The 24,141-nt window shown below is 54.3% G+C and overlaps 3 protein-coding genes and 1 long non-coding RNA gene across 10 annotated transcripts; 1 reads left to right on the top strand and 3 right to left on the bottom strand.

Moving 5' to 3' along the window:
- Positions 1 to 125: 125 nt before the first annotated feature.
- Positions 126 to 454, bottom strand: LOC127593883 (uncharacterized). The gene is made up of 2 exons (XR_007960543.1): positions 281 to 454; positions 126 to 209 (listed from the first exon to the last, which is right to left on the bottom strand). It is a non-coding gene; the product is annotated as an uncharacterized LOC127593883 (long non-coding RNA).
- A 4-nt stretch (positions 455 to 458) lies between these two features.
- On the bottom strand, positions 459 to 4,761 carry LOC127593827 (uncharacterized; the record flags this gene model as incomplete). The annotated part of the gene is made up of 16 exons (XM_052055539.1): positions 4,705 to 4,761; positions 4,570 to 4,613; positions 4,395 to 4,484; positions 4,074 to 4,201; positions 3,863 to 4,000; positions 3,732 to 3,800; positions 3,068 to 3,238; positions 2,840 to 2,936; positions 2,578 to 2,771; positions 2,088 to 2,432; positions 1,904 to 2,021; positions 1,612 to 1,817; positions 1,402 to 1,519; positions 982 to 1,154; positions 844 to 911; positions 459 to 588 (listed from the first exon to the last, which is right to left on the bottom strand). Coding segments are annotated over exons 1-16 (2,112 nt in total), but the record flags the coding sequence as incomplete, so codon positions are not given.
- Positions 4,762 to 8,200: 3,439 nt separating this feature from the next.
- On the bottom strand, positions 8,201 to 15,417 carry trip6 (thyroid hormone receptor interactor 6). Of its 2 annotated transcripts, none has more exons than XM_052078979.1 (10): positions 14,885 to 15,417; positions 11,595 to 11,811; positions 11,182 to 11,276; positions 11,003 to 11,116; positions 10,492 to 10,929; positions 10,283 to 10,379; positions 10,032 to 10,201; positions 9,709 to 9,887; positions 9,521 to 9,641; positions 8,201 to 8,547 (listed from the first exon to the last, which is right to left on the bottom strand). In XM_052078979.1, the coding sequence occupies exons 1-10, from the start codon at positions 14,888 to 14,890 to the stop codon at positions 8,416 to 8,418; spliced, it is 1,569 nt and encodes a 522-aa protein (XP_051934939.1). In that variant the 5' UTR covers positions 14,891 to 15,417; the 3' UTR covers positions 8,201 to 8,415. The 2 variants fall into 2 exon arrangements, with proteins under 2 accessions (XP_051934939.1, XP_051935019.1); XM_052079059.1 differs by having other exon boundaries at positions 11,003 to 11,113.
- A 1,932-nt stretch (positions 15,418 to 17,349) lies between these two features.
- bcl6b (BCL6B transcription repressor) lies at positions 17,350 to 23,171 on the top strand. Of its 6 annotated transcripts, none has more exons than XR_007962848.1 (12): positions 17,350 to 17,478; positions 17,555 to 17,637; positions 18,771 to 18,959; positions 19,560 to 19,778; positions 19,931 to 20,053; positions 20,127 to 20,292; positions 21,314 to 21,522; positions 21,604 to 21,688; positions 21,881 to 21,973; positions 22,073 to 22,203; positions 22,297 to 22,434; positions 22,514 to 22,658. XR_007962848.1 is itself a non-coding variant. In XM_052068848.1 (12 exons), exons 3-12 carry the CDS (start codon positions 18,778 to 18,780, stop codon positions 22,652 to 22,654), a joined length of 1,491 nt encoding a protein of 496 aa, XP_051924808.1. In that variant the 5' UTR covers positions 17,350 to 17,478; positions 17,555 to 17,637; positions 18,775 to 18,777; the 3' UTR covers positions 22,655 to 23,171. The 6 variants fall into 6 exon arrangements, 4 of the variants coding, with proteins under 4 accessions (XP_051924808.1, XP_051924817.1, XP_051924800.1 ...); XR_007962849.1 differs by having other exon boundaries at positions 21,604 to 21,693; positions 21,895 to 21,973; XM_052068848.1 differs by having other exon boundaries at positions 18,775 to 18,959; positions 21,600 to 21,688; positions 22,514 to 23,171.
- Positions 23,172 to 24,141: the final 970 nt, after the last annotated feature.

Below are 24,141 nucleotides of genomic sequence, written 5' to 3'. Positions count from 1 at the left end.
CCTCGAACGTGGCGCCGGAAAGCAAGCGTTGTGGAGTCCGGGCGAAGCTTTTAGATGTGACCAAGTGTGCAGTCGGTGCAACATGAGTAAAGCGGTCCGTTCTACCAAAAGGACTCGTTTAGTACTTTAAGATTGAATCCAGTTTTATTGAATTTACAGTTAAAAATGCATTCCATCTCTGCCACGCTGCCATCCAGATCCATTAGCACCTGTGAAGACATTCACTCGGTCAGAGCGTTGCTGCCCTTGAGCAATTTGAACAAATCCAGGACGCCTCAACCTTTTTTCACGTCAGTGTGAGCTTTGCCGTGTTTCGACACCCGCACGTAGCGCACTGCGGGATTGGAGCCCAAACGCTTGCGGGCCGGAGCGGCGCCGCTCCTCATCGCCGCGGCCGTCGGCGGAGCCGCTCTGGCTGTCGTGAGGGGACCGCCAAGAGCCGCCGTGCCGGTCCCCCCCGACGCCGCCGCCGCCGCCGGCCCCTTGGTGAAGATCATGCTGCCCGTCCCGGGGTGGTCCGACTCGAACGTGTACGTGGAGAAGAGCCTGTGCAGGCCTTCCAGAGGATACGCGCACTGCACCACCAACCTGAGGATCAAGGGCAGGGCTCCGGCACACTCGTTCACGGAGCAGCATTTGCAAATTTAGTTTGTGGGAACCCATTTTGTCTCCGGCCAATGCAAGAGAAGTACCGCGAGCCGACTCCCAAGTTTTGATCAAAACCGCCATCATCGATGAGCCCATCTAATATCTTCACGTTGCCCGTAACTCCTCATCGATTTGAAAATAAGCTCCGCGAAGCGTCTCTCCTCCTTTTCTCCACGTCAAGCGAGAAATACAAACCTTTCGTCGGCGTCCTCGGAGCCGCTGTAGAAAATCTCATTTTGATAGATCACGTGACCACGGCGTAGCTAAAGGAGTGCGGGAGGAAAAAGAACGTCATCATTTGCAAAAACCCCGACGTCGTCGTCGGCTGCGCACCTCGACTTTGGAGCCGCAGCCGTTGAGCGGGAAAGAGAAAAGCGCCCTGGTATGGTCGGCTTCCGCCGGGCCGCAGGAAGTGTCCAGTAGGTTGCTCGTAGACGGTGCGGCACCGCCGGGGGTTATCCGAGACAGGTCGGCCACCGCCGTCATCCTCCCATCAGTGGAACACACTTTCAAAAAAAAAATTAGAAGAGTGCCGGGGCAACCCTGATACCCCTCCAGCAGGTTCTCTGTCCACGGGTGCCCGGATCAACGAGCTACCGCTAGCCAGTCCTTGCCACAGGTCCCCGGACAGGAACCGGTTAACTGTACGCACTGGTTTGCGTCGCTCTCAAGCGACACGCATCCAGTCGCAGACGCGACAGCCCAACGCCAGGATGGCAAACCCCGAGCGGACATCGGCTTCAAACTACTTACCGATGAGTTCTGAGGTCACAAAAGGACAAGTCTTTGCCACGGCTTTTTCAACCGCTCCCGTTTGACGCTCCTTCACCAAGATCTCAAAAGTGCCCAAGAATCTTTCCAGGGTGATTTCCTGAAACAAATGCCAGAGCCACAATTTTTTTGGGGGGGGGGGAATGGAGTTGTCCCCACCGGAAGAGAAGCGGACCCAGGACCACCTCAGACCTCGTAGCGGAAGCCCCGCGAATGTAGCGGCACATCCAGCTGCAGTTTGTGACTCTCGTTGCTCATCCGGTAGCCGCGCCGCGCCGCCAACTCCGGCGTCAGTGTGTCCGAGCCCACTCCGATGGACCACAGCAAGTCAAACGCCCAGTGGTCCGCGTTGAAGCTGATGCCGGACTCCGAGCAAACCGCATTCAGGACTGGGGGAGCTCAGAGCAGAATTGGTCAGTGATACCCGGTGCCGGCGCAAACGGAGCGAGGCGACATTCGCTCCTCGTGCTGCCGTTTGACTCACAGGGGCCGGCCAGCGCCGTGACGCTCACGGAGTAGTCGTAGAGCTGGTTTTCCGGCAGAACGCTCAGCGTGTAGTTGATGTCCAAACTGTATCGCACGGTTCCGTACGCTCGGTGGTACTAGGGGAGAAGACTCGTGAGGGGGCGGCCTTTTCGGAGGACCGCGATTGAAAGAAGGCGCTCTACCATCTGCGTGACGGCGGGGTCGTCGAAGGACACCTTCAGCAAGTAGCCGTGGCCGCGGACGGGTTGCGCCACGGCGGCGACTGAGCAGGAGTTGGTGTAGAGCGCCTCGCGCCCGTTGAGTCGCAGCAAAACCAAGCGGACGTCCTGGGGCACGTCGCCCAGGTAGACCTGAAAGAGCCGCTCCTCGACGACGCTTCGGTTCTGGGTCCAAAGGGGGCGCGGCAGCAAAGGCGTGGTCAGCAGCCGGTGAAGCCGCAGCCTGGTCTCCGCGTCCTCGTCCTCAAACATTTGCTCCACGTAGACGTGGAAGGTGTAGAACTCGTAAAGGTCGCCACTCGCAAAACTCTGCGGTCGGGAGAGTTGAATCGGGACTTGTAACACCTCGTTTCTTGTGTCAACTCATTCCGTACCAGCCAATTCTAGACCTAGTCTGAAAAGACGTTTAAAAACGTCTTTGGGAGTGAATGAGTAAAAGGACTTGGACTCGGACCTTCCTGAGTACACCCTTTGCATCCAAGGGGATTCTAATCTGGACCGTGTCATTCTCCGTCACCACGTCGCCGTCCTCAAAAAGGCCGCCGTCCAAGCTAACGCCGACGCCGACACGTGTGACACTAGGACCGGGATAGGGCGCCTCAGGGGTCTTGAAGACCATGTGGCCGTCGTCCTCGTAATCGCCTTGGTCTGTTCAAGAGATGACATGACCGAGGACGCTGGTCGCAGGACTTTCGGGGCATACGGAGCGTACGTACGCATGGAGCAGGTAGCCACCAAGTCCACCAGGATGAGCGACCAGCGCCGTCTGGAGACCAGAGTGGCGTGGACCACCTCCACGGGGATGCCGTTCACCTGAGAAGCAGAGAGACTTCAAGGAATGGAAAGGGTTCAACTGGGAAACCAGGCCGATTGGAACGTTAGCTTCGGGGGTGCACATTTGCGTTCATCGCCCCAAAACGCTGAACCATTTCTAGAACTCTGACCATGGCCGTGAACGAATCCGGCTGTCCGTAGGGGGTGCGGAACACCAGCCTCTCGCCGCCGAGGTGGAAGGCGTAGCCTAGCTCTTGGGCGTCCCGCAGACTCATGGGCTCCATCTGCTCCTCGTCCCTTTGGAACATCACCCGCCAGTCCGAAGCGGAGGAGTCGCGTTCCTGCAGAGACCGCGAGAGGATCCCAGAGACGGGGGCCCAACTTACATTCGTGCGGTCCGATGAGACCAGATCAACTTTTGGGGGTCGCGAGGGCGTCCAGCATGCGCGGCGGTCGCCAGGCCAGAAATATCAAGACCGGCGTCTTGCTGACGGTCGGGCGGGCGACGGTGGCGGTCTGAGGCTACAAGAGCGCCACCGCGACCGACGCGGTAGTCGTTTGCCAAAATGTCCCGTGACACTGCGCCGGCCTCCCAGGAAATGGGCCCCGAGCGGAATTTCAACCAAAGCCAACAACCGCTGCGTTCCCAAAGAATCCCAGGGAGATGGTGCTGGACCGCCCACCTCCCTCCACCTCTGGACCCTGTGGAACTTCCCAAAAAGGGAAGTGCCCAAATCTCCTCACGTCATTGCGCCAAAGGGGATTCGAGTTTGGCAGCGACCGTCTGCCGAGGCCAGAAAGGTTTCGACATCCAAGCGTCACGGCGGAACTCACGTGTCCGAGAACATTGCGGTGGTCCTCCTCCGTCCCGGCGGCGCAAGAGACTCGGCTATCCACGGACACCTGCCGACAAACCGGCACACGTCCGCACCCGAACGGAAGGCGAGCGAAGCGACTCATCGGACCTCCATGTAGTTGAGCTCGCAGGAGACCTCTCGCGGGGACCACTTGAGCGACGGCGCGCAGGTCTTGTTCAGCCCGTAGACCAGGTCGCCGCGGCGCCCCGACAGCAGGTTGAAGCGGAACACGAACGCCCCGTCGTCCTGAGAGAAGAAGAGAAGAGAGAGCAGAGCCGTCGGGCATTCGAGTTTCCTTCGATCCGACGGCCGCCGGTACCTGCTGGTCCGCGTGACAGCTGAAGTAGGACGCGCGCAGCTCCGCCCGTCCGCTCGCCGGGGAGACGGTGACGCTGTAGCCGCACTTGGCCGCGTAGCCCTCGCTGATGGCGTACGTGCCCGTCCGGTCTGGAAGAGGCACGCAATTTCAGTTTGGGTCCATCTCCAACCGTGGCTGCCATTACAGCCCACGAACCCTCTCATGTCCTTACAAAACCAAACGATTCATTTTGTCATGTTTGCAATAAAAGTCAATGGGGGGGTCAGGGAGGTGGGGGGGGGGTTCTCTCCTGAAGCATGACGGGACCGCAATGGCTCATACCAACGGCCTCAAAGCGAGCGTCCTCCCCGGCGAACGAGAGGTCCACGGCTATCACGAATGAACGATCGTGACACTCCATGTCCAGGACTCCTGCGAGGCAAAAATGCAAAAAATGGCTGAAACGCCGCTCGGGATTTCCGCAAAGCGGGGGGGGGGGGGGGCGCTCGTCCCGTACCATCGGGAACAGGCTCGGCCCACGCGGACACCAGCGACGCCGCCCTGCAAGAAAAAAAAATGCACACACTAAGACAAAGAAACCCAAAAAGACAAACAGGGCAAATTGGATAGTTTGTTGGGGGGGGGGGGTTACCACAAATAAAAGAGCCACGCCATGGTTGGGTGCGGCGAGCAGGAAAGCGGCTTTTGATGGCAAACGGGAGGGGCCTCGTTGCCGCGGCCGAGGGTGCCGCTCATTAGCAATCACTCGGAGGCCGCTTGGGCTCCCGCAAACCTTTGCTGCCCCCCCCACCCCCTCATGAAATTTCGAATCATCCGAGCGCCGTGCGTCGATTTCATTTGAAGATAAAATGTTAACTTGTCACTGTGCTGAAATGGATTCCTAAATGTGGCTCTTGAGCACCCTCCACAATGCCCCCCCCCCCCCCCCCACTCCAGTCCTTCCTCTTGAGCAAGTTGCCTTTTCAAAAGGAACAACTCAAGTCCTGCCACTGGTTGGCGACTCCTTCGGGGTGTACTTTCGCCCCAAGTCAGCTGGGATGGGTTCCGGCGAATTCCCCCCCGTAAATGTGTACACATTTGAGTGTGTGATGAATGGGTTAGCTCGAAAGGGGGGGTTGGGTGGGGGGGTTACGATCTTGAAGCGGCCCGCTCGTCCGATGTCGTAGGCCTTTGGTGACGGGGCCTTGACATTTGCATAATGGCCCCCCCGTTGCGTCGTCCGCTGACTAAAGCTGTCGGCGGGGAGTGTTGGTGAAGTGTTGCTGGTTAACATTTGAGTCACTGTGTGTCATTAACAAAGGCCCTCAGCGTGCGGGGGGGGGCACGCCTCGCGGTGTGCTCGCTCGCCCAATGGCTAATCCTGACCGACACAAGCCAGGGTGCGTTTGATACGCGCCCCTCCGTTTTAGATTTTCCTGATTAGGGTCACGATAGGGCTGAATCTGAAACATTTTAAATCATCTAAATGACACTTGCATCATCTGGCGAAACGCATCGTGGCACCCCCCCCCCCCGCCCACACACACCCTGACCCCCTACCGCGAGCTATTTAACAGGGCGAGCGCGGCCGAGCGGCCGTCACACGATCCGGCGAAGATGCTTCGGCCACAGGTGCTCCTCGCGCTTGTGTTTTTCGGCGGGCTGCTGGTGCGCTTGGGCGCCGGCGCCCCCGACGCGGGGCTCCTGCTCGCAGCAGACGCGGCGCCGGCAAAGGTGGGTTGCTTTTGTTAATGACAGGAGTTGAATATATGTCAAATTTTGACAGATCTTTGATGTCAACATTTTCACCATGCATCCATCCATCATCTACCGCTTATCCGGGGCCGGGTCGCGGGGGCAACAGCTTCAGCAGGGAAGCCCAGACTTCCCTCTCCCTAGCCACTTCTTCCAGCTCTCCCCGGGGGATCCCGAGTCGTTCCCAGGCAAGCTGGGTGACATAGTCTCTCCAGCGTGTCCTGGGTCTTCCTCGGGGTCTCCTCCCGGTGGGACATGACCGGAACACCTCACCGGGGAGGCGCTCAGGAGGCATCCGAATCAGATGCCCAAGCCACCTCATCTGGCTCCTCTCGATGTGGAGGAGAAGCGGCTCGACTCGGAGCCCCTCCCGGATGACCGAGCTTCTCACATTATCTCTAAGGGAGAGCCCGGACACCCTGCGGAGAAAACTCATTTCGGCCACTTGTATCCGGGATCTCGTTCTTTCGGTCACGACCCATAGCTCGTGACCATAGGTGAGGGTTGGGACGTAGATCGACCGGTAAATTGAGAGCTTCGCCCTTTGGCTCAGCTCCTTCTTCACCACGACAGACAAATAATGTAAAATTTTCACATTAGGGGGTATTTTCGCTCATGTAGGTTTCGTTGTAGAGGAGGTTTGTTGTCGAAAAAATGGGAATGAAAGATATCCCAGAAAGCGGGCCGGTTGGGCGGCACGGTGACGGCCTGGATAGCTTAGCACGTCGGGGGGGGGGGGCATTCCGCGCTCCCCCCTTCCTGCGTGGAGTTTGCCTGCTCACCCCGCAACTCGCTTCGGGAAAAGCGGCGTCGAGAACGTTTCGGACAGCGTTTTCCATCTCCTTCCAGATGAGCTTGTCATACTTTGATAACGAGGGGGTGAATTTGAAATCTCTCGATTCGAAACTTTCACCGCAGCCCGCTTACTTTGATAAGGAATGAAACGTGAAGCTGATCTTGCCGGATTATTCTTGATATTTGCTCTCCTTTTTTTTTTTAATTTTTAGGCCTGGGCTCGCTGGCTTTTGCTGAGGCTCGTCTACGAAGCGGCGTCAAGCGACGAGGCGCCGCCCGAGCCGGGCGTGAGGCCGGCGTTGACGCGGCGACATCTGCCCCTCGGCCACAGAGAGCGCAAGGCGGGTTGCCGCAATTTCTTCTGGAAGACCTTCACCTCCTGCTGACACCACCGCGAGATGATGATTCCGCTTCTTAATCCTCACGTCGTCATTCCCAAACCGTTGTGTGTTCAAAGGCCATCCCGTCACATGTATGCTTTGAGTTCACCAAATCAACGTTGGGGTCGGCTAGGTAAAAAAAAAAAGTTTTGAAATAAAAATAAATAGGCACTTTATTTGACCTCCTTATTTCACATTTTCACTTGTTGCATAAGCACAAACTTAGACAAAGTAACACCGAGCAGTTCATGTCAATACACTCTTCAAATGTTTTTGGGGGTTTTTTTGTATTCAGAGCATGAGTGCATGCACCAAGCCTGTTATACATTTTTCTGTCCACACGATGGCGTAGTCGAGGAAATAAATCATCTTGAAGCCCCTACGTGTGTGTGTGTGAAGTACAGGACAGTATTTCCCTGCGGGGTCGTCCTGCTCTAAGGGGCTTCATTTTGCCATCACTGGGGGGAAGCTCAATTTCGGCCTACAATCCTAAAAATGTGTCCGTTTATTTGAAAAACGCGAATTATACTCTTGGAAACGGTGGTGATATAAGTCAGTCTGCGAACACAAGCAACTACAATAAAACACAGCAGAAATAAAAAAAGATTCATCGGTCGGTCGCTAGTCGCTTTCAACAAAAATAGTGTCGCAAAGATGATGACAAGTCTCCAGTTCAACTCGGAACAGAATGAGAAGTGAAAAAAATGCTCCCACGGATGCCGACACCAAAAGATCGGCGATTGGCTCATTTCGCTGTCAATCAAGCAGAGGCATTCAGCCTCAGACAGATCATCCAATCATCATGCAGAGAAGCTGACGGCCACTGTCGGGAGACTTCCGGAGACGCCGAGCGTCCCGATGGGCGGGACAAAAGCAGCCCGGGGACGGGCACGTTCCAATATGTCATCTTCATAACTGAGTATTTTGTATTTTTGAAGTCTTGATTGATGGATCATTTTTGGGCAACCCTTTCACCTATCCAACTGTCGACCTCATTGCATCGTTCTGAGTAACGCTCCAAAAAGAGCCCCCCCACCCCCCTCCCACACACACACACACACACACACACACATTCATTGCGGCTACAACTTCTCAAACCAATTCAATGTTAAATACTACATTCCTTTTAGCTACACTTCTACCAGGCTACGACACAGCCTGTCCAACTGTAACAGTCACAGTTATTGTGTTTTGAGGCATTTAGGGTCCCCCCCCGCCCCCTGTCATCCTTCCGTTTGAAATTGGTGTGCAAGTACCAGTGCCGTATAGGACAAAATCTGTACCGAAAGGTGACGATGGCTACTTCACTTAGTTGGATCTGTCACAACACCACACAGATTAGCAAATAAAAGACAAAGGACGATGAGCACTGAAAGCCGTGTGATGTAAAAAAAAAAGAAGAAAAAAAATGGTGTCCCACGGCATGTCGGTCATCAGCAGTCGGTCGAGATTTTGGCCGAGAGGTCCTGGATCCGCCGGGCGCTGCAGCCCTTGCACAGGATGTGGCCGTCCAGCGGGTAGCAGCCGCGCCCCTCGCCCTCCGAGGACAGCAGGAGGCCGCATTCCTGCCCGAGGGAGGAAATGACAGTCAGCCCGCCGAAAAATACCTTTCGTTCCCATTTTTTCTACAGTGAAACCTACATGGGCGAAAATACCCCCTAATGTGAAAAAATGTTCACCCATGAAAAGTTTTCGGCCCCCCCCCCCCGACAATGAAAAATCCCCCTGTTCCGTTATACGAAATCTTTTTCTCTGCTCTTGCCTCGTGACGAGATTCACTACAACGAAAACAAGCCTTCCGCAAAAGCCTAATCCAACAGCGACCTCTGCTGCTTCGTTGGGAAACGGCAACAGCCACCACCACACTGGTTTACACATGCGCAGTAGTCCAGGAAGTATTTGTTTTTGTTCGTTTCAGACGCGGCAAGAACGTTGCATTGCTAACATGGCTCCAAAACGGACCTTTGGGTGTCAAGCAGGTAAGACAAGAAGAGCTCGACGCTGCAAGAGAGGCTAAAAGTGATCAAAATGAAAGACGGAGGAAGCAAAATAAAAGACGTTATGCAAGAAATTGAGAAGTGTTGGGAAGCAAAAGAGTATAAATGACTTTTTAAAACCAACGGACAACGTGGAGTGATTCATATAAAAATTGTCATATAACAAAAAATATCAAATAAGCGTATGCTCGTATTTATGCACTATGTACAGGATTGGAATAAAAGTATTAAAAGTATACATACAGTATACGTTTTGTGTGTGTGTGTGTTTACATCCGAGATCCAACTTGTTACAACCCTCTGTTGTGAAAAATTTCTTGGCGCAAACATGATTTCATTGTAGAGGAGTTTCATTGTATTTGTGTCCAGTGTATTTGTATGCACGCCGCAGCTAGCTAGTCCTCGATGGCGAGCTACGATTCAGCATACGGTTAGTCAATCTACTCCTTACAGGTAGAAAGGTAGCCGGGAAGGCCTCGCTGACTTTTCCGCGCCCAAATCAAGTCGCGGATGGACGGCCGAGTTTCCGCGCGCGACTCACCTCGCAGACGTAACAGTTGACGTGAAAGCTTCGGTCCAGCGCCACAATCCTGACCGTCTCCTCCCGACCCGCGTCGGGCATGATGGGCTCGCCGCACACGGAGCAGCGAGGCGCATACTTCCTGTCGGGCGGGGTGGCTCAGTTAGCGGTTAGCTTGGTAAAAGCGCCTGTTGTTTTTGCGCCCGTACCTGTGGAAGTCGTCGATGCAGTGTATCTGCGAGGTGGCGTCCACCGTGAAGGGCACGCCGTCCAAGCAGCCGTTACACACCACGCAGGTAAAACAGCGAGGGTGGTACGCCTTCCCCATGGCGCGCAGGATGCGGTCCAAAATGGGCTTGCGGCACTTGGAACACTGCTCCAGGGTACTCTGGCAACGGGGGGGAGGGAAACAAACAAACAAAAAATAAAGAACAAAAAAAGTCTTTCTTGTTCTTGTTCACATTTGAGTCCGAGTTAGTTTGCCAGAAGCCGACGAAGGCCACGCCCCAAACGGCGGCGCCGGTTGACTCACAATGTAGCACGCCTCGCAGTAGCTCTTCTTGTCCAGGGCGTAGAAGGGCTGCCCCCGTAGGCGTCCGCGGCAGGCGACGCAGGTGAAGCACTCCACGTGGAAGACCTGCTCCATGGCCACGCAGCCGCTGCCGTCGCCCACCACGTCGTCGCCGCAGCCGGCGCAGCGGCCTGCCGGGGGGGGGGGGGCGAGAAGAAGCCAAAAGCTTTCGGACGGCTACTCCTGCGGCCGGGCGCTCCGACGGGGCGTACCGAAATAGTCCTCGGCCGGCGGGTGGTTCATGTCGTACACCAGCTTCTTGGTGAGGCGATCCAACTCCTCTTCCGGGCGGGGCGGCGCTGCCGCGTGCTGCGCAAATCAACCGCGTGGCGCTTGGTTCATCAAGTGCCGATCGAATGCAGAAAACTTTGGAATTGATCGCGATGATCTTTTTCCATTGCAAACGCGTGGCCCCACCCACCTTGCCGGACGGGTAAGCGGGACTGAGCGGCGCTCCCGTTTGAGGGTTTTCCGTCCCTCTTCTGGACACGCCCCCCTGGGGCCCTCGCCCCCTCTGCATCTCCTGAAGCGGCGAGGCGGGGCGCGGCGCGTACCAAAGCTGCGGCGCGTGCCGGCCAGGCGGCGCGTAGGCCTGCTCGGCCCGCCTCCCCGTCTGCGAGTAGGTGACGGGCTGCGCCGTCTTGACCTGCACGCTGAAGCGGGGGCCCGTGGGGGTGGAGGCGGTGGCGTAGGACGCCGGCACGGGCTGCGGGTACGCGGCGCGCGAATCCTGCTGCGACGCGGCGTACGGGCATCCGTAAGATGACGGCGGCCGGTAGTGGCTCTGGGGGTGCGGAGGGTATCCCGCGTCGTAGCCGTCCGCCGACGGGTACTTGTTGTAAGGCACGTTGTCGTACAGCTGCGGAAATCAAAAGGCGCTCATTCCTCATCTCGGGGCCCCTGCGATACGCACGACTCGGCCGGCGGCGTACTTGCGCGCCCGAGTCCTGCGGCCGCCCGTCCAGGTCGGCTAGCATGGCGGTGAGCGAGTCGATGTCGGCGTCGATCTTGGAGTGGTGGCCCCCGCCGTTGTCGGGGCCGCGCTGCTGAAGAGAGAGCGCGCTCGCCGATTGATAAAAGAAAAGGGGTTTGCGGGCGACGAGGCACCTACCATCGGCTCGTAGCCGTCCCCGTGGGCGCTCCGCTTACGCTCGTCTTGCGGGGGCGGGGAATAGTGATGGCCGGGGGAGTGATGAACGGGCCCACCTTGCAGGGACAGGAAATTTGTACTTTTCGAGTGCCCGCAAAAATCCATTAAAAACGACACAAAGTGCCATCATGACAATTGTCGTTTTTGGGGGGCGGGGGCTGCTGTCCAACCTGCGCATTGTGCAAACTCATTTGAAGACAATTTGTTGTTGTTGTTTTTTTTAAATGGTGGATATTTTTGTAGAACGACAGGAAGTGACGTTGGAAGTGAAGTACCACTGCTGGTATGGGGCTCCCTCTAGTGGTAGCATCCAAAAAGACACCCCTGTATTTAAGGTTCCTTACAAAGACCACCCCCCAAAAAAAAATTCTTACCTGTGGGTCCGGTTGCCATGTACCTCGTCGCCATCCCTCCGGCCCCCGCCCCATTGTGGTCGTACGGGTTGTATTTGGGCCGGAAGTCAGGCGCGGCCTTCTTGTTGGGTGCGCGGTAGACGGACGAGCCCGCGGGGCGAGACGGCTGAGGGACGGCCCGCTCGGGGCTATCCAAAGCCCCGGGTGGCAGCCAGGTAGGACCGGACATGGCGGGATTCTGAGGAGTGACATGGGAGGGCCAATGAGTCCAGCGGAAGGGACACATGGCTGTTTTGTTTTGTTAAGTATGTGTGTATGGGGGGAAGGTGGGGGGGGGGGGCTTTGGGTTTCCCGTGGCAACGACAGCTCAAACAATGGACTTTGGGAGCAGGAAGGCAGAAGCCAGTCGGAAAGGTTTGGGGATTTCCAGTCCGCCCCCCCCCCCCGATGGTGCGCAGGCAGCTGCGACTCTCGCACCCTTGCCACCCACAATGCTTATTGTCTTTGACTGTTGACGGCAGCGGAGCGAGTGTTTGCAAAATAGGAAACGTTGTGTCATGTTAGCACCTGGCTCCAAATAATCTCATCCCCGGGACCGTTTGCTCCCTTTTAGATTCGAGAGCGGTGGAGGGGAATTCATCAGTCGCTCACACTCATCGGGAGAATCGGGGTCACGGAGGAGTCCTAAATCCTCCTGGCTAAGAGGATTATGGCCATGGCGTTTGGGTCCACACTTTCTATGCTAGTTCAAAGTCACTCTTATAAAAGACGAGTAAAAAGGTGACATGTCAGATGTTTTTTTTTTGTATTTATAGATGGATAAACCACATGCTTGCGGAGTAACGTGCACCGGCTTTACGTATTCTGAATACTCAACTAATGGAACAGTTTTTCTTCAAAATGGGGCTTTTTTTGCAGGATTCCAATGCCCACACGCAGGTAGAGATCAGCCATCGGCCCGGTCGTTTCTTGGAGCCCCCGAGCGCAACAAGCGGAGGGTCGCTGGGCTTGACCCGCGCAAACTTTCTGCGATGTGCCAGTTTGAAAATAAAGAATTCCGGAAGAAAGCGGCAAAGCGGTGAGCGGCCGTCGCAGTTTGGGAACACACTCGGGGCGGATCTGAAAATGAAAAGCTGAGCCGTCGCTAGGACTGCTACGCGTTGATGAGCTCATGCTAGTTGGCGCTACGCTGCCAGCTCTCATCAACCCAGTCTGTCACCCGGTTCCTGCCCCTCCGTCACAACAGAGCAGGTGAGGAACCAACTGAGGAAGATGAATGTGAGGAAGGCAACAGGTCCAGACAAGATCAGTTCCCGGCTCCTCAGGACCTGCTCTGACCAGAGCTCCACAGCTGTGGAAAACTTTGTGCCTGCTCCCAGTGCCCAAGACCTTCAACAGCATCCAGCCCAACTTACTTGGAGGCAAACTGCAGAACGCCGGAGTGGGCCACCATCTCACAGCATGGATCATTGACTACACAAATCAGCTGCAGTACGTGAGGTTGCAGGCTTCTCTGTAGCACCGGAGCGCCACAGGGGACTGTTCTGGCTCCATTTCTGTTCATCCTCTACACCTCGGACTTTAGACACGCCACTCCAAACTGCCACCTTCAGAAGTTCTCCAATGACTCTGCGATTGTTGGCCTCATTACAGAAGGGGGACGATCGGGAGTGCAGGGGACTGAAGAAGGACTTTGTGGACCGGTGCCAGCAGAATCTCCTCCAGATCAACCCTAGGAAAACTAAGGAGTTGGTTGTGGATGTCTGCAGGAAACAGTCCTCACCAGCATCGATGAACATCCAGGGTATGGACATAGAGAGGGTGGCCTCCTACAAGTACCTAGGTGTTTTTCTGAACAACAAACTGGACTGGTCTACAAACACGGACACCCCGATTAGGAAAGGACAGAGCCCGACTCTTCCTACTCAGGAAACTGAGGTCTTTTGGGGTTCAGGGGTCACTCCTTAAGACGTTCTATAACTCGGTGGTGGCCTCGGCCATCCATTATGGCATTGTCTGCTGGTCAGGCAGCATCTCAGCCCGGGACAGAAAGAGACTGGAGCGACTGGTCAGGAAGGCCAGTTCTGTCCTGGGTTGCTCCCTTGACACTCTGGTGGAGGTGGGCAACAGAAGGATGCTAACTAAGCTAAAAGCTATGATGGCCAGTCCCTCCCACCCCCTCCAGCCCGCCCTGACAGCACTTGGTAGCTCCTTCAGCCAGAGACTGTTACACCCGCGCTGCAAGAAGGCGAGATACCGACGCTCGTTCCTGCCGACTGCTGTCAGGCTGCTGAATAAAAATAACAACAATAATAATAATAATTGAATGATGTGAAAAACAATTGTAAATAGCACTGCGCTTTATCCATTTTGTATTTATATTGCAAGAACGGCGTTTGTTTGTTCTTTCTTCTTTCTACCCACATTCTTGCTGCTGGAGGCTGTAAATTTCCCCAGTGTGGGACAAATAAAGGATATCTTATCTTAAAGTTGATGATCTAAAAATGTAAACCAGTTGGGTGTTCATTAGTAAGACAAATGTTCTTTTTTTTTTTAATCCTCAGTTTCATAGTTCTTCATCCGGGGGGGGGGGGGAAATTATCCCACTACTCTATTATTTGATGGAATTTTCAGTAGGATATGCAAATACCAACAGATATAACATATATAGTGTCACTTGAATGTTTTTCTTGATTTGTATTTGGTTTTATTTTAGCTCCGCCGCACGTAGGCGTTGCAAAAGAGTATCCGCTGTCGATTGTCGTACCGGGAGAAACAAAACCGAATTCCAAATGAAAACACACCAGCAGAGATTGGACGAAGGAATGGTGGCTGACAAGGGGAAGCGGATGATTCTTCCGTTGCTTTCGAAGTCAAATTCCATGACACGGAAAAGGGAACGCGCAGGCATAAAATTCAGCCGAGATGAAACACGAAGCGAGATCTGTTTGTTAGTTGTGTACGTCGTGTTGGAAAATATAAAAAAAGAACCCTAAGACTGGAAGTAAATTCAGCCTACGACTTTATTTTGAAGGCTTCGGCTAACAGCTTGTAGCTCGCTCCGGTTAGCATGTTTTACTCGCCTGATACGTTGTCCGAACAGCCGAAAGGCAACAACAGCATTTAAATCGGCCCAAGTAAACAAAAATAATGTGACTCCATTCTGTAATGAGTCGCAAAAAACATACAACAACAACAACAAACGCAAACAAACATGATGATGATGTCGACGTTGCCTGCGGGCTAACTTGACAACACGCGAGCAAATTCAACTCAAACATTCAAAGAAGGACGACAGAACGGCCGCTTACCACCATAAACGGCGATGGGCAACGGCAGCAGCAGCAGCCCGGCGCCCGGCTTCCATGAAATCGGATACAAAGTTCTCCTCTTTTTTGGTGGGCTAGCGAGCGCCGTTGACCTCCTTTCGCCTCGGATCCGGAGGCAAGCCCAAGGGAAGCCAAGGGAGGCCCTCTTCCTTCTTCTGGGACGGACGGGGGCCACACACGCAGTCGGACCCTTTTTTTTTTTAAGTGCGCAAGTCGGACACCAAACGACGCCGCTCGTGCGTGTGACGTGAGCGACGGCGCGCCGACAGCCGCGCGACGGGCGAAAACTCCCAAAATCAGAACTTGGACGAAGCGACGATTGAAAGGGAACACAAGAAGGGTCACGCCGTGAAGGGGAGGGGGCGCATGAAGTGGTCTATTTTCGAAAAGAAAAAAGTTGTTTTCAAAATAAAAGGATGAATTCCCAACTCAACTCGAGTGTGTTTCGAGAGCACCCGAAAACAACCATCGCTGTAGATAGAAGCCTGTACATGGAGCAAAAAGAATTCATACAACAACAAAGAGAGCGCCCCCCCCCAAACGCTATTCGCAGAGCAGTTGTGTCTGTTGGAGAATTTTATTTTCTTTCAAGTAAAGTCCTGATGGCTCACCTCGACCATTTGCAACTTTTTTTTTTCCACGCCGGCGGCAAGTCTTGGGTTTTTGTCAACACGTCGGCACCGGCCGGAGGGATCGGGGGTCAACACCGACCCCGCACGGGCCGGCGAGGAAGTCGACCCCGAAGCTTTGCCAGCGGGGCAGCCCGGATGGCTTCCGGCCATTGGAGAGCAGCGTTTCGTAAGGGGTTTCCCTTTTTTCCTTGGGCAGCCCCCATCGCACTCTTCCGCTGTTGTCACAATGCCCGGAAGTGGCCCGGAGCGCCTCCGTTTTCTTTCCTTCGTGCGCTCGCCTTGGACGACCGAATTGCCGTCGGACGCGGCGCAGCGCCTCGCGTTCGTTCAAAAGAAAAGAAAAGTTTTGACTGGGTCGGCCGTGGGTGGCTAATCGGGTCGCGCCGGCGCTGTCCAAACGTTTCCGCCTTTGGACACGCTCATTTCTCTGCTTATTTTGCAACATGTGAATGGAGGTTACAGTCAGACCTCGGTTTTCGAACATAATCCGTTCCAGAAGGCTGTTTGAAAACCGAAACCAGCCTCTTTAAAATAAAAAAATCTTTATTGAACACGTCTGGTCACAATGGAACGCTACTGAGGAAGCGTCACTTCCTGGTGTAAGGAAGACGAGAGAAGTCAAGTGGTGCATTCAAGTGCGCTCAGTTTGTTTCAAAACCGAAATTCGGTCGTAATCCGAGGCATAAAAAAAACCAAAATTTTTGGTTGAAAACCGAATTGGCCGTTTGAAAACCGAGGTTTGACTGTATTGGTATTTTTTTTTCAGCGGGATTGCCTTTCACCAGCTTCCTAGTACCCAGTCCGACTTTTTGGGGTCAAAACATTTCACAATAAAAAGTGCTTTTATTTTTTAATACAAGATGTGTTTTGTTTTGTTTTTTTAAATAAAGAAAATGATCACTGTAAGATGATGAGCGTAAAGTTTTTGAGAAACTTTGAGCCCGCTTTACACCCGGCGGGGGCGTTACGCCATTTTTATTTGTTGTGGTTACTGATTGTTGACCCCCCCCCCCCCCTCGTCGCTTTTCTCCTACCTCGTCTCCTGCCGGCTTTATTATTGACGGATGTCCTGCGCAGGCGTTTTCATCCACGTCTCTGAGCAGCTTTGCCGGATGCAGTAAAAAATAAAAAATAAAAAAATGCGTGCGTGTGGGTTGTGATGGGGGGGTGGGATGCGATGGGGGGGGGTGCTTCCTTCACATCTGTCGGCTTCATTTCGCTCAAAGCGGGGAAAAGCTTGTTTTTCACCATCAAGGAGAAGGTGTCCCTCATCTGGAAGCGACGCCGTTGTCTGGCTTCCTTCCTCTTGGTCCTCATCGCACCCCCCCCCCCCCCGAGCCGCTTCGAACTTGATGTTCATAGATGGGAAATCCAGGTCGGGAAAATCAAAAGCCCGCCCGCCCTCCACCGGAAGCTGCTTTACCTGCCCGTTGAGTTGAGGCACCTGTGACACATTGTGGTGCGGGGGGGGGGGGGGGGGGGGGACGGCTGAGGGCTTACTTTGGTGGATCTCCAAGTGACCTGGAGCGACCTGGGCCCGAGGCACCAGCGCAGATGCCATCTTGTTAGTTTTGGATGGACTTTTGCGCCAATGGCAGGCCGCATGGTCCTTTTTTTTCCCACTTTGGCTTGAAGAAAACCATGTCCGGCGTTTGCCACAGCAACAAGTTGAAAAAGGGGGGCCTGGTCAGACCACGACAAACCAAGAGCCCACTAAAAATACTCGCAGCGTCGGGGCTTTTCCTGCGCGTGGGCCATTGAGGAAAAAGGAAGTGGGAGAAGGCGGGTGGGCGTCCTTATAAAGAGTCCCCCCGCACGCCGTTGGCGCCAACGCAGGTCGAGGCGCCAGCGCAAGGCCCACTTTCTCGTTTGACCGGAGGAGCCCGAGGACGGGGGCTTGAGGTCCGCGCGGGATCACGTGGGTTCTCGTCCCCGCTGGTCGGGGTGAGTCGGCGACGACAAATCGATGGAAGATCCTGGCGGCCACGCCGAAAAGTCACGTTTGAATTTCTCTTTCCAGGTACGAGTAGGGAGCTGGTCTCGCCTAACACATGCGGCTGGCACGCTTGCGCGTCTTTATTCGCTCGCCAAGTGGACGTTTCAGTAAGTACTCCATTTCTTGAAGGGGGGGGGTCATTTGTTTGCTGTTTATTATTAAGTCGCATCGCTTGGTGGTCGTAAATGAGCGGGAGCCATTTCGTCCGCAAAACCGTTCGCCATAAATTCGCTGGAGGCAAAAGTGAAGCCCAGGGGCCATTTGCCTTTTTTTTTAATTGCCCCCCCCCCCCCCCATATTGTCAAAATAGATCAAAAACATGGCCTGCACGAGATTTGTTTTGTAGGAAAAAAAAGACCAGATCCAAAATGGCCGCAATGATACCAATCGAGTTGAATTCAACGGTTCAAACGGAGTCATCCATTCGGCCGTTTTTCCGAGCCGGTTTGTCTTGGGGGGGGGGGGGGGGTCGCGGGCGTGCCGGAATCGATGCTGGCCGGCAGAAGGCGGGGCCCATCGCAGGGCGCACGTTGGGGCAAAAAAGTGTTTTTTTTTAGAGCGTTCATGTTTTTGGAATGTGGGAGGAAACCGGAGTACCCGGAGAAAAGCCACGCAAGCAAGCACGGGGAGAACCTGCAAAGTCCACATAGGAAGTAAATGAATCTAATCTTTTTATTCCTGACTTTAATATGAAAGACAATTCAAAAGTCACATGATTCTGACGACCTGATCGGATTGGGACAATTTCCACCCAAAATTCGAATCTTGCGAGACGGCGCTTGGAAAAATCAACGCAAGAGAATCAATCTGTCCACACACACACAACTGCAGCTAACTGAAATCAATCGCATTTTACGAAGCACACCGAAATCGATGAAAAGTTGAATGTGTCATATTTAAAGTGCCCCCCCCCCCAAAAAAATATATATAATATATATCACGTAACATGTAAAAAAAGGGACAAAAATATGACATTGTGACATTTTGGTTTGAAAAAAAAATCACATTCAAGTGTAGTTTTTTTTGCTTTTTTTTTGCTGATTTTTTGCTTGGTTTTTTTCACCAATTTTTGGTTGAAAAAAAAATAATGTCAAGCTACTTTCCATATTTTGACACCGTCGTGCCCCCGTAGTGTTGAAAAAAAGTTAAATACACCTGATTTGTCCTGCGATTGTCATTCAGCGGTTGTTTTTCACGTCATGTGCCCCCCCCCCCACCCCCCCTCCGCTCTCCCACCGAGGAAGGCGATGGCGTCAGGCACGGAAGGCCCCGGCGCGTCCGCCGGCTACGTGAAGGAGTTCACGCGCCACTGCAGCGACGTGCTGCTCAACCTCAACGAGCTCCGGCACCGCGGCATCTTGACGGACGCCACCCTGGCGGTGGGCGACGCGCGGCTACGGGCTCACTCCGCCGTGCTGGTGGCCTGCAGGTAGGCGGCGTTTTGAAAATGGCCGCCATCTGATCGGGGCGGACACGGCTTCTCTGCGAATACTTTTGTCCACGGTTGGAAAACGACTTCCGTTTCCGATTGGGCGGCCAAAGTCGCGCGGCGGAAGTAAACGGTTTGCGTCTGGTGATTTAATGCCGCAATCCGGTTGATTGGGCTGCTCCCTGCGGCAAAATATAGTCAGCCGCACGCCAATGAAACGAATGCCAAACCGCTAATACGCGGGGGTTTTGCTGCCGTGTTTTTTCTTCAACTCCTACTGTAAGTGAGCGCGGAAGATGCTGAAGTACGAGTCCTTTTCCGTTGAGGATAAAGAATACGTGCTCGTGAGGGCTGTCACGGTGTTCAAATATTCATCCAACCGCAAGCGTCAATGGCAAACGCTAGAATACGTTAGCATGAGGTGCCGCGTGGTGCTTTCACAGCTGCAAAATTTCATTTTGTCGGACGCTCCGCATGACAGGAAAGTTACAAGCGGCAGTGGGGGGTGAAAGGCCTCAATGTGCCACAAGATGGCAGCAAAAGCAATACGTTGCGTGCCTGCTGAGAGTGGTCTTTTTGCGGGTTGTCCTTCCCCCCCAGCGGGTTCTTCTATTCGCTTTCCACGCGGGCCGAGCAGCACATGAGCGTGTCCCTGCCGGGCCACCTGGAGCCCGGCGGCGTCTCCCTCCTGCTGGACTTCATGTACACGTCCCGCCTGCCCCTGACGCCCGCCACCGCCCCCGGCGTGCTTGCCGCCGCCGCCTACCTGCAGATGGACCACGTGGCCGACACCTGCCGGGACTTCATGCGGCTGCACTGGTCAGAGCCTGAAAAATAATACAAAAGTCAAATAAGAAGTAGATTCAATCCGACCCACAACTTGGTGGGGAGGGGGGGGGGGGGAATTGTGAACTAAAGAATCGTATTTGTACATTTAAGATTGTTTCTGTCCGTCCCTTTCATTTGCGGAGCAGGGAAAAGACGATCAGCAGACACCCCCGATTGGAGCTGGACCCCAGGGTGTCTGCGGCTTCCGTGGGCCCCAAAGGTGGAGACCTGCCAAATCCTGGCCCACAAGCGGCGCGCCGAGTCGGGTACGAACTCCACCCCCGGAGCCTTTTTTTTGTTTTTTCCCCCTTTCTTGCCTTCAACGGGTATTTTCCGCAGGGTGCCGGCCGAGCCGGCGGACCCGCTGGCGCCTCCGCGGAAGCCCGCTTCAGAGGATCTAAAGAAGGAGCCCGACTCGCCGCCTCCGTCTCCCGGCAGCCCGGCCCGCTGCGGCTGCCAGCCCAGCTCCCCCGCCGAGTCCAAAACCTGCAACAACAGTCCTGCGGTGAGTTGAAGGAGGAAATCCCCCCGCCCGCCCAAAAACCCCCAATCAAGCGCTGAACGGGGTCAACGCTCTCCAAAACCTACCGCGTCAAATCGAAAACAAAAGAGAATTTCATCGTCTATCTGGAAACGTTCAAGCAAAGTAGGCCGTTTTGTCCGATGACGGTCAGCTAGCTGAATTCAATGCTAACATCTCAAGCGTAGTTGTCGAGAACTTGAAAACAAGCAGCCAAAAGACGTCATCCAACAACAAACAAGAAAACAAAAGCTTGGTAACCAAGATCCAGCCGGGATGCGACGAAGGCACGAATGAGAGGCTGGACTTGAGCCAGCTGGCAAAACCGAAAGAAACCGGGTTCGACGATCGCACCGAGTTGCCGCTCCAGTCTCACTGTCCGGTTTCAGACCCGAGTTGGAGGCCGTTGGCTTTAGATAAGGAGCCAGGGGGGCTCAAGTCGGCAGGATGGCCACCGAGACCAAAACGCCATGGCTTCCGCTTTCTTTTCATGGAAATTCAGCGCCACCCACGTCTTGATTTCCTCCAGACAGGAACAGGAACAGGACAGGAAGTAGCCAGCATGAAAAAGCGTCTTTTTTGCTCAGCGGGACGTCAATGTGACAGTCATCTGCGTGGTCCTGGAAGGAAAGAGCAGGTTTCCTTCGGACGGAACCCAAAGGGAGCAGATCCGGCGAGAAGAGCAGAGGCCCCAGAACGGAGCCAGGGGGAACACCGTGCGCAACAGTGGGCCAGTTGACCCATTATATATATTTAGCTGACCGGTAGCTTAGGGCAACCGGTCAGCTAAATAGGACTGGAACCACTCAAGGGCGCCGCCGCCAATGCCCAGCGGGTGGCGCAAACGAGCCAATAGAATAGCGTGACCCGCCGTTTTCAAGACACACAGGATGTCGACAATTGTTTTGGTCGGGAGGTTCATTGTGGTTTTTGCTGATTTCTTGGACTTGTGGTGACTTTGTTTAGAGAGCAGCACTGATATCGCTTTGATTTTTGATTTTTGTAGAGTTGTAACAAGCGGGACGGTCCGGACGCGCTGGCGGCTCAGCGCGACGGCAAAGCCACGCCGGACCCAAAGTGGCGCAACTGGAAAAAGTACAAGTACATCGTCCTCAACCCTCTGTGCCTCGGGAGCTCGGCGAAGGAGGAGCCACGGCGGCGCCTGGCCGGCGCGGCGCAGGCGTGGCCCGGAGAAGTGCCCGGTCAGATTGATAGGTGGGAGGCCCGCCGGGCGAGTTGGAGGGTGGGAGTGGGGGGGGCAGGTTCGGCATCTCACCGTCTCTCCTCGCCAGACAGGGGCAGGCCTCCTGCTACGAGGGTTCTGGCCGAGCCCCTCCCCTCGGGCCACCCGCCTCCGCGCAGGAGGGAGCGGCCAATGGACGTAAGCTTTCAAGCACCGCCTCTCAGCCACGCTCGCTTCCTGCCGCCCTTTGCCCTTTGCCCTTTGCCCTTCGCCCTCCTTTCTTCCAGCCTTGCGTTCTTTCGGTCTTTCGGGCTTTCGGGCTTGGATCTTGAAAATATCCAAACGCTGGCTCTCAAACGAGTTCTTCTGTTTTTCCTCCAACCTCCGCAGCTGCCACTCATTACCGCCACCATCAGGCCACCGATCGGCAGTGCTACGCGCCTCACCCGGGCAACACCAGAGGAGGCAAAACCGTACTTTCGGGTGAGGCTCCATGACCAAAACCGCTCCACGTCACATGATTCGGATTCCATTCCAATTCAAAGTGCGTTTCCCGTAACGCCGCGACTGAAAATCCCGCAGACGGCAAGCCGTACCGCTGCGACGTGTGCGGCGCCCACTTCAACCGGCCGGCCAACCTCAAGACGCACGCCCGCATCCACTCGGGCGAGAAGCCGTACCGCTGCGACACCTGCGGCGCCCGATTCGTTCAGGTGGGCTTTTGCGTGCGTGCCTCCAGCTCATCAGTACGTCACTAATATTGGTCATTTTTTTGCAGAGGATTAAGTGTGTGTGTGTGTTTTTAGGTGGCTCACCTGCGAGCCCACATCCTGATCCACACGGGCGAGAAGCCGTACCCGTGTCACATTTGCGGCACCCGCTTCCGCCACCTGCAGACCCTCAAGAGCCACCTGCGCATCCACACCGGGGAGAAGCCGTACTCGGTGAGTCCCGCCCAGCGAGAAAAAAAACAACACCCGAGTGAAATCATCTTCATTTTTGGTTCGTTTTGGGGTTCGGCAGTGCGAAAAGTGCGAGCTCCGCTTCCGCCACAAGAGTCAGCTGCGCCTGCACCTGCGCCAGAAGCACGGCGCCGTGACCAACACCAAGGTCCGCTACAAGGTCCTCACCGAGCCCTACCCGCCGCTTCTGCAGGCCTGCTAAAAAACCCCCCCCAAAAAACATGCATGAAAGGTTCCGCTGCCTGGTTGGGAAAAAAAAGTTGGATGAGAGTGTAAGAGGAAGTGTTTGTGGAAGAGTTTGCGAAGAGTTTGAGAGTTCTGAGGAAGGGAACGGAGCAAAGTGTCACGTTGGAGCGAACCCCAAGCGACGGTGAATTTTGGCAGTTGCTTCAAAGAGGCCATTTTGAATCAGTTTTTCTTTTTTTTTTTTTGCCCCCATTTCGACATTGAGCAAGACGCATTCAAAGCAGTGGAAAAGCCCAAAGCGGCTGGGGGGGGGGCGGGTTCTCGTCGGGTCTCAGTCCCTTGAGAGGCCTGGCGCCTCGCATGTTCTTTGAAAGAACTTTGGCGTTGGAGACGCGCTTGAAAAAAAAAAGCGTTTTTAGCCCCCAAAAAATGACCATGATCAACTATTGTCGAGAAACGGTCAAGAATGAGCTGCTTCATTTGCTGGACAAAGATGCTTTGTGTGATTTGAATTAAATCGCAGCCTTGATATCCCGTCTCGCTCTCTTCATGTTTTTCAAATAACTGTCCCCCCCCCCCATGGAGAAATTATGTTTTTCAAATCAAAAGCTTTGCATCTTTTTTTCAACCAAAAAAAAATGGCCATTTTATTCGTTTATTCTCAGATTGAAATATTCCTTAGAGAAACATGCACTTTCCTCTGAAAACAAACATATAAGACATTTTTGGAGGGGGGGGGGTCAAGAATGTTGTACTTTAGGAGGCAAAATCGTTACTGGTTGACAAACATTTGTTCCTGGAAACAAAGTGCAGTTCTTAAAAAGAACATTAAAGTCAGCTCGTGTTTTTCTTTTTGGGGGGAAAAATCCATTTTGGAGAGGAAGTCTTCTTTTTTTCAACAAAGACGGATTTTTTTTGGTGGGGGGGTGATGAGTATTCTTTTTCTTTCAGGACACAAAACCATCACATCAAATTCCCTGAAAAAAAGCCACGCTGCCCCACAATTTTCAAGAATAAAAAAAATGCAGGAAATTGAAATATAATATCGGCTAATCCACCCCCCCCCCTAAAAAAAAATAAATTACGGGGAATTGAGTATTTTCTCCCCTCTCTCTCCCTCTCTCCTTGCTACGCGGAAACGTGTCTGGCACCTGTTTCCTGCTTGACCCTCGCATTGCTGCCACGGTTTCCTGAGGCGGGGGGGGGGGTCTGGGGGCTTTCCAGTTATCGTTTTGGGGTGGGCAACTACGTCTGATGAACTCTCTCTCACCCTCCGTCGTCCTCACTTTCAGCGGCCACATTAATTATGGGTAGGAGCAGACAAACAGCGGAGGTTCTGGTCGCCCCCCCCCCACACCTCCTGCCCTTGTGTGTGTGTGTGTGTGTGTTGAGCACTCACTATTCCATAAGGGCAGGGGGGGGGGGGCAACTCCACCGTCCCGCATGTTTCGTTCTCGGGCTCCCGCCCCGCCCCGCCCCGCCCCGCCCCGCCGAGCTTGCTGA

This window comes from Hippocampus zosterae, chromosome 1 (assembly GCF_025434085.1).
Source record: "Hippocampus zosterae strain Florida chromosome 1, ASM2543408v3, whole genome shotgun sequence".
NCBI classification, from domain to species: domain Eukaryota; kingdom Metazoa; phylum Chordata; class Actinopteri; order Syngnathiformes; family Syngnathidae; genus Hippocampus; species Hippocampus zosterae.
The sequence above is the reverse complement of the archived record's forward strand: the minus strand, read 5'-3'. Positions and strand labels throughout refer to the sequence as shown.

Bases quoted from the DNA above. Each gene is read 5' to 3' on its own strand.
- trip6 (XM_052078979.1), bottom strand. The intron at 11,117-11,181 runs GTAGGTGCCTCG...CTCTCTCTTCAG, and splicing joins GGGACGGCTACGAGCCGATG to CAGCGCGGCCCCGACAACGG. The intron at 9,642-9,708 runs GTACGGGCGCAA...CCCGCCCGACAG, and splicing joins TGCATCGACGACTTCCACAG to GAAGTATGCGCCTCGCTGCT.
- bcl6b (XM_052068848.1), top strand. From the start codon at position 18,778: ATGGCGTCAGGCACGGAAGGCCCCGGCGCGTCCGCCGGCTACGTGAAG. The intron at 21,523-21,599 runs GTGGGAGGCCCG...TCTCCTCGCCAG, and splicing joins GTGCCCGGTCAGATTGATAG to ACAGGGGCAGGCCTCCTGCT. The intron at 22,435-22,513 runs GTGAGTCCCGCC...GGGGTTCGGCAG, and splicing joins CCGGGGAGAAGCCGTACTCG to TGCGAAAAGTGCGAGCTCCG.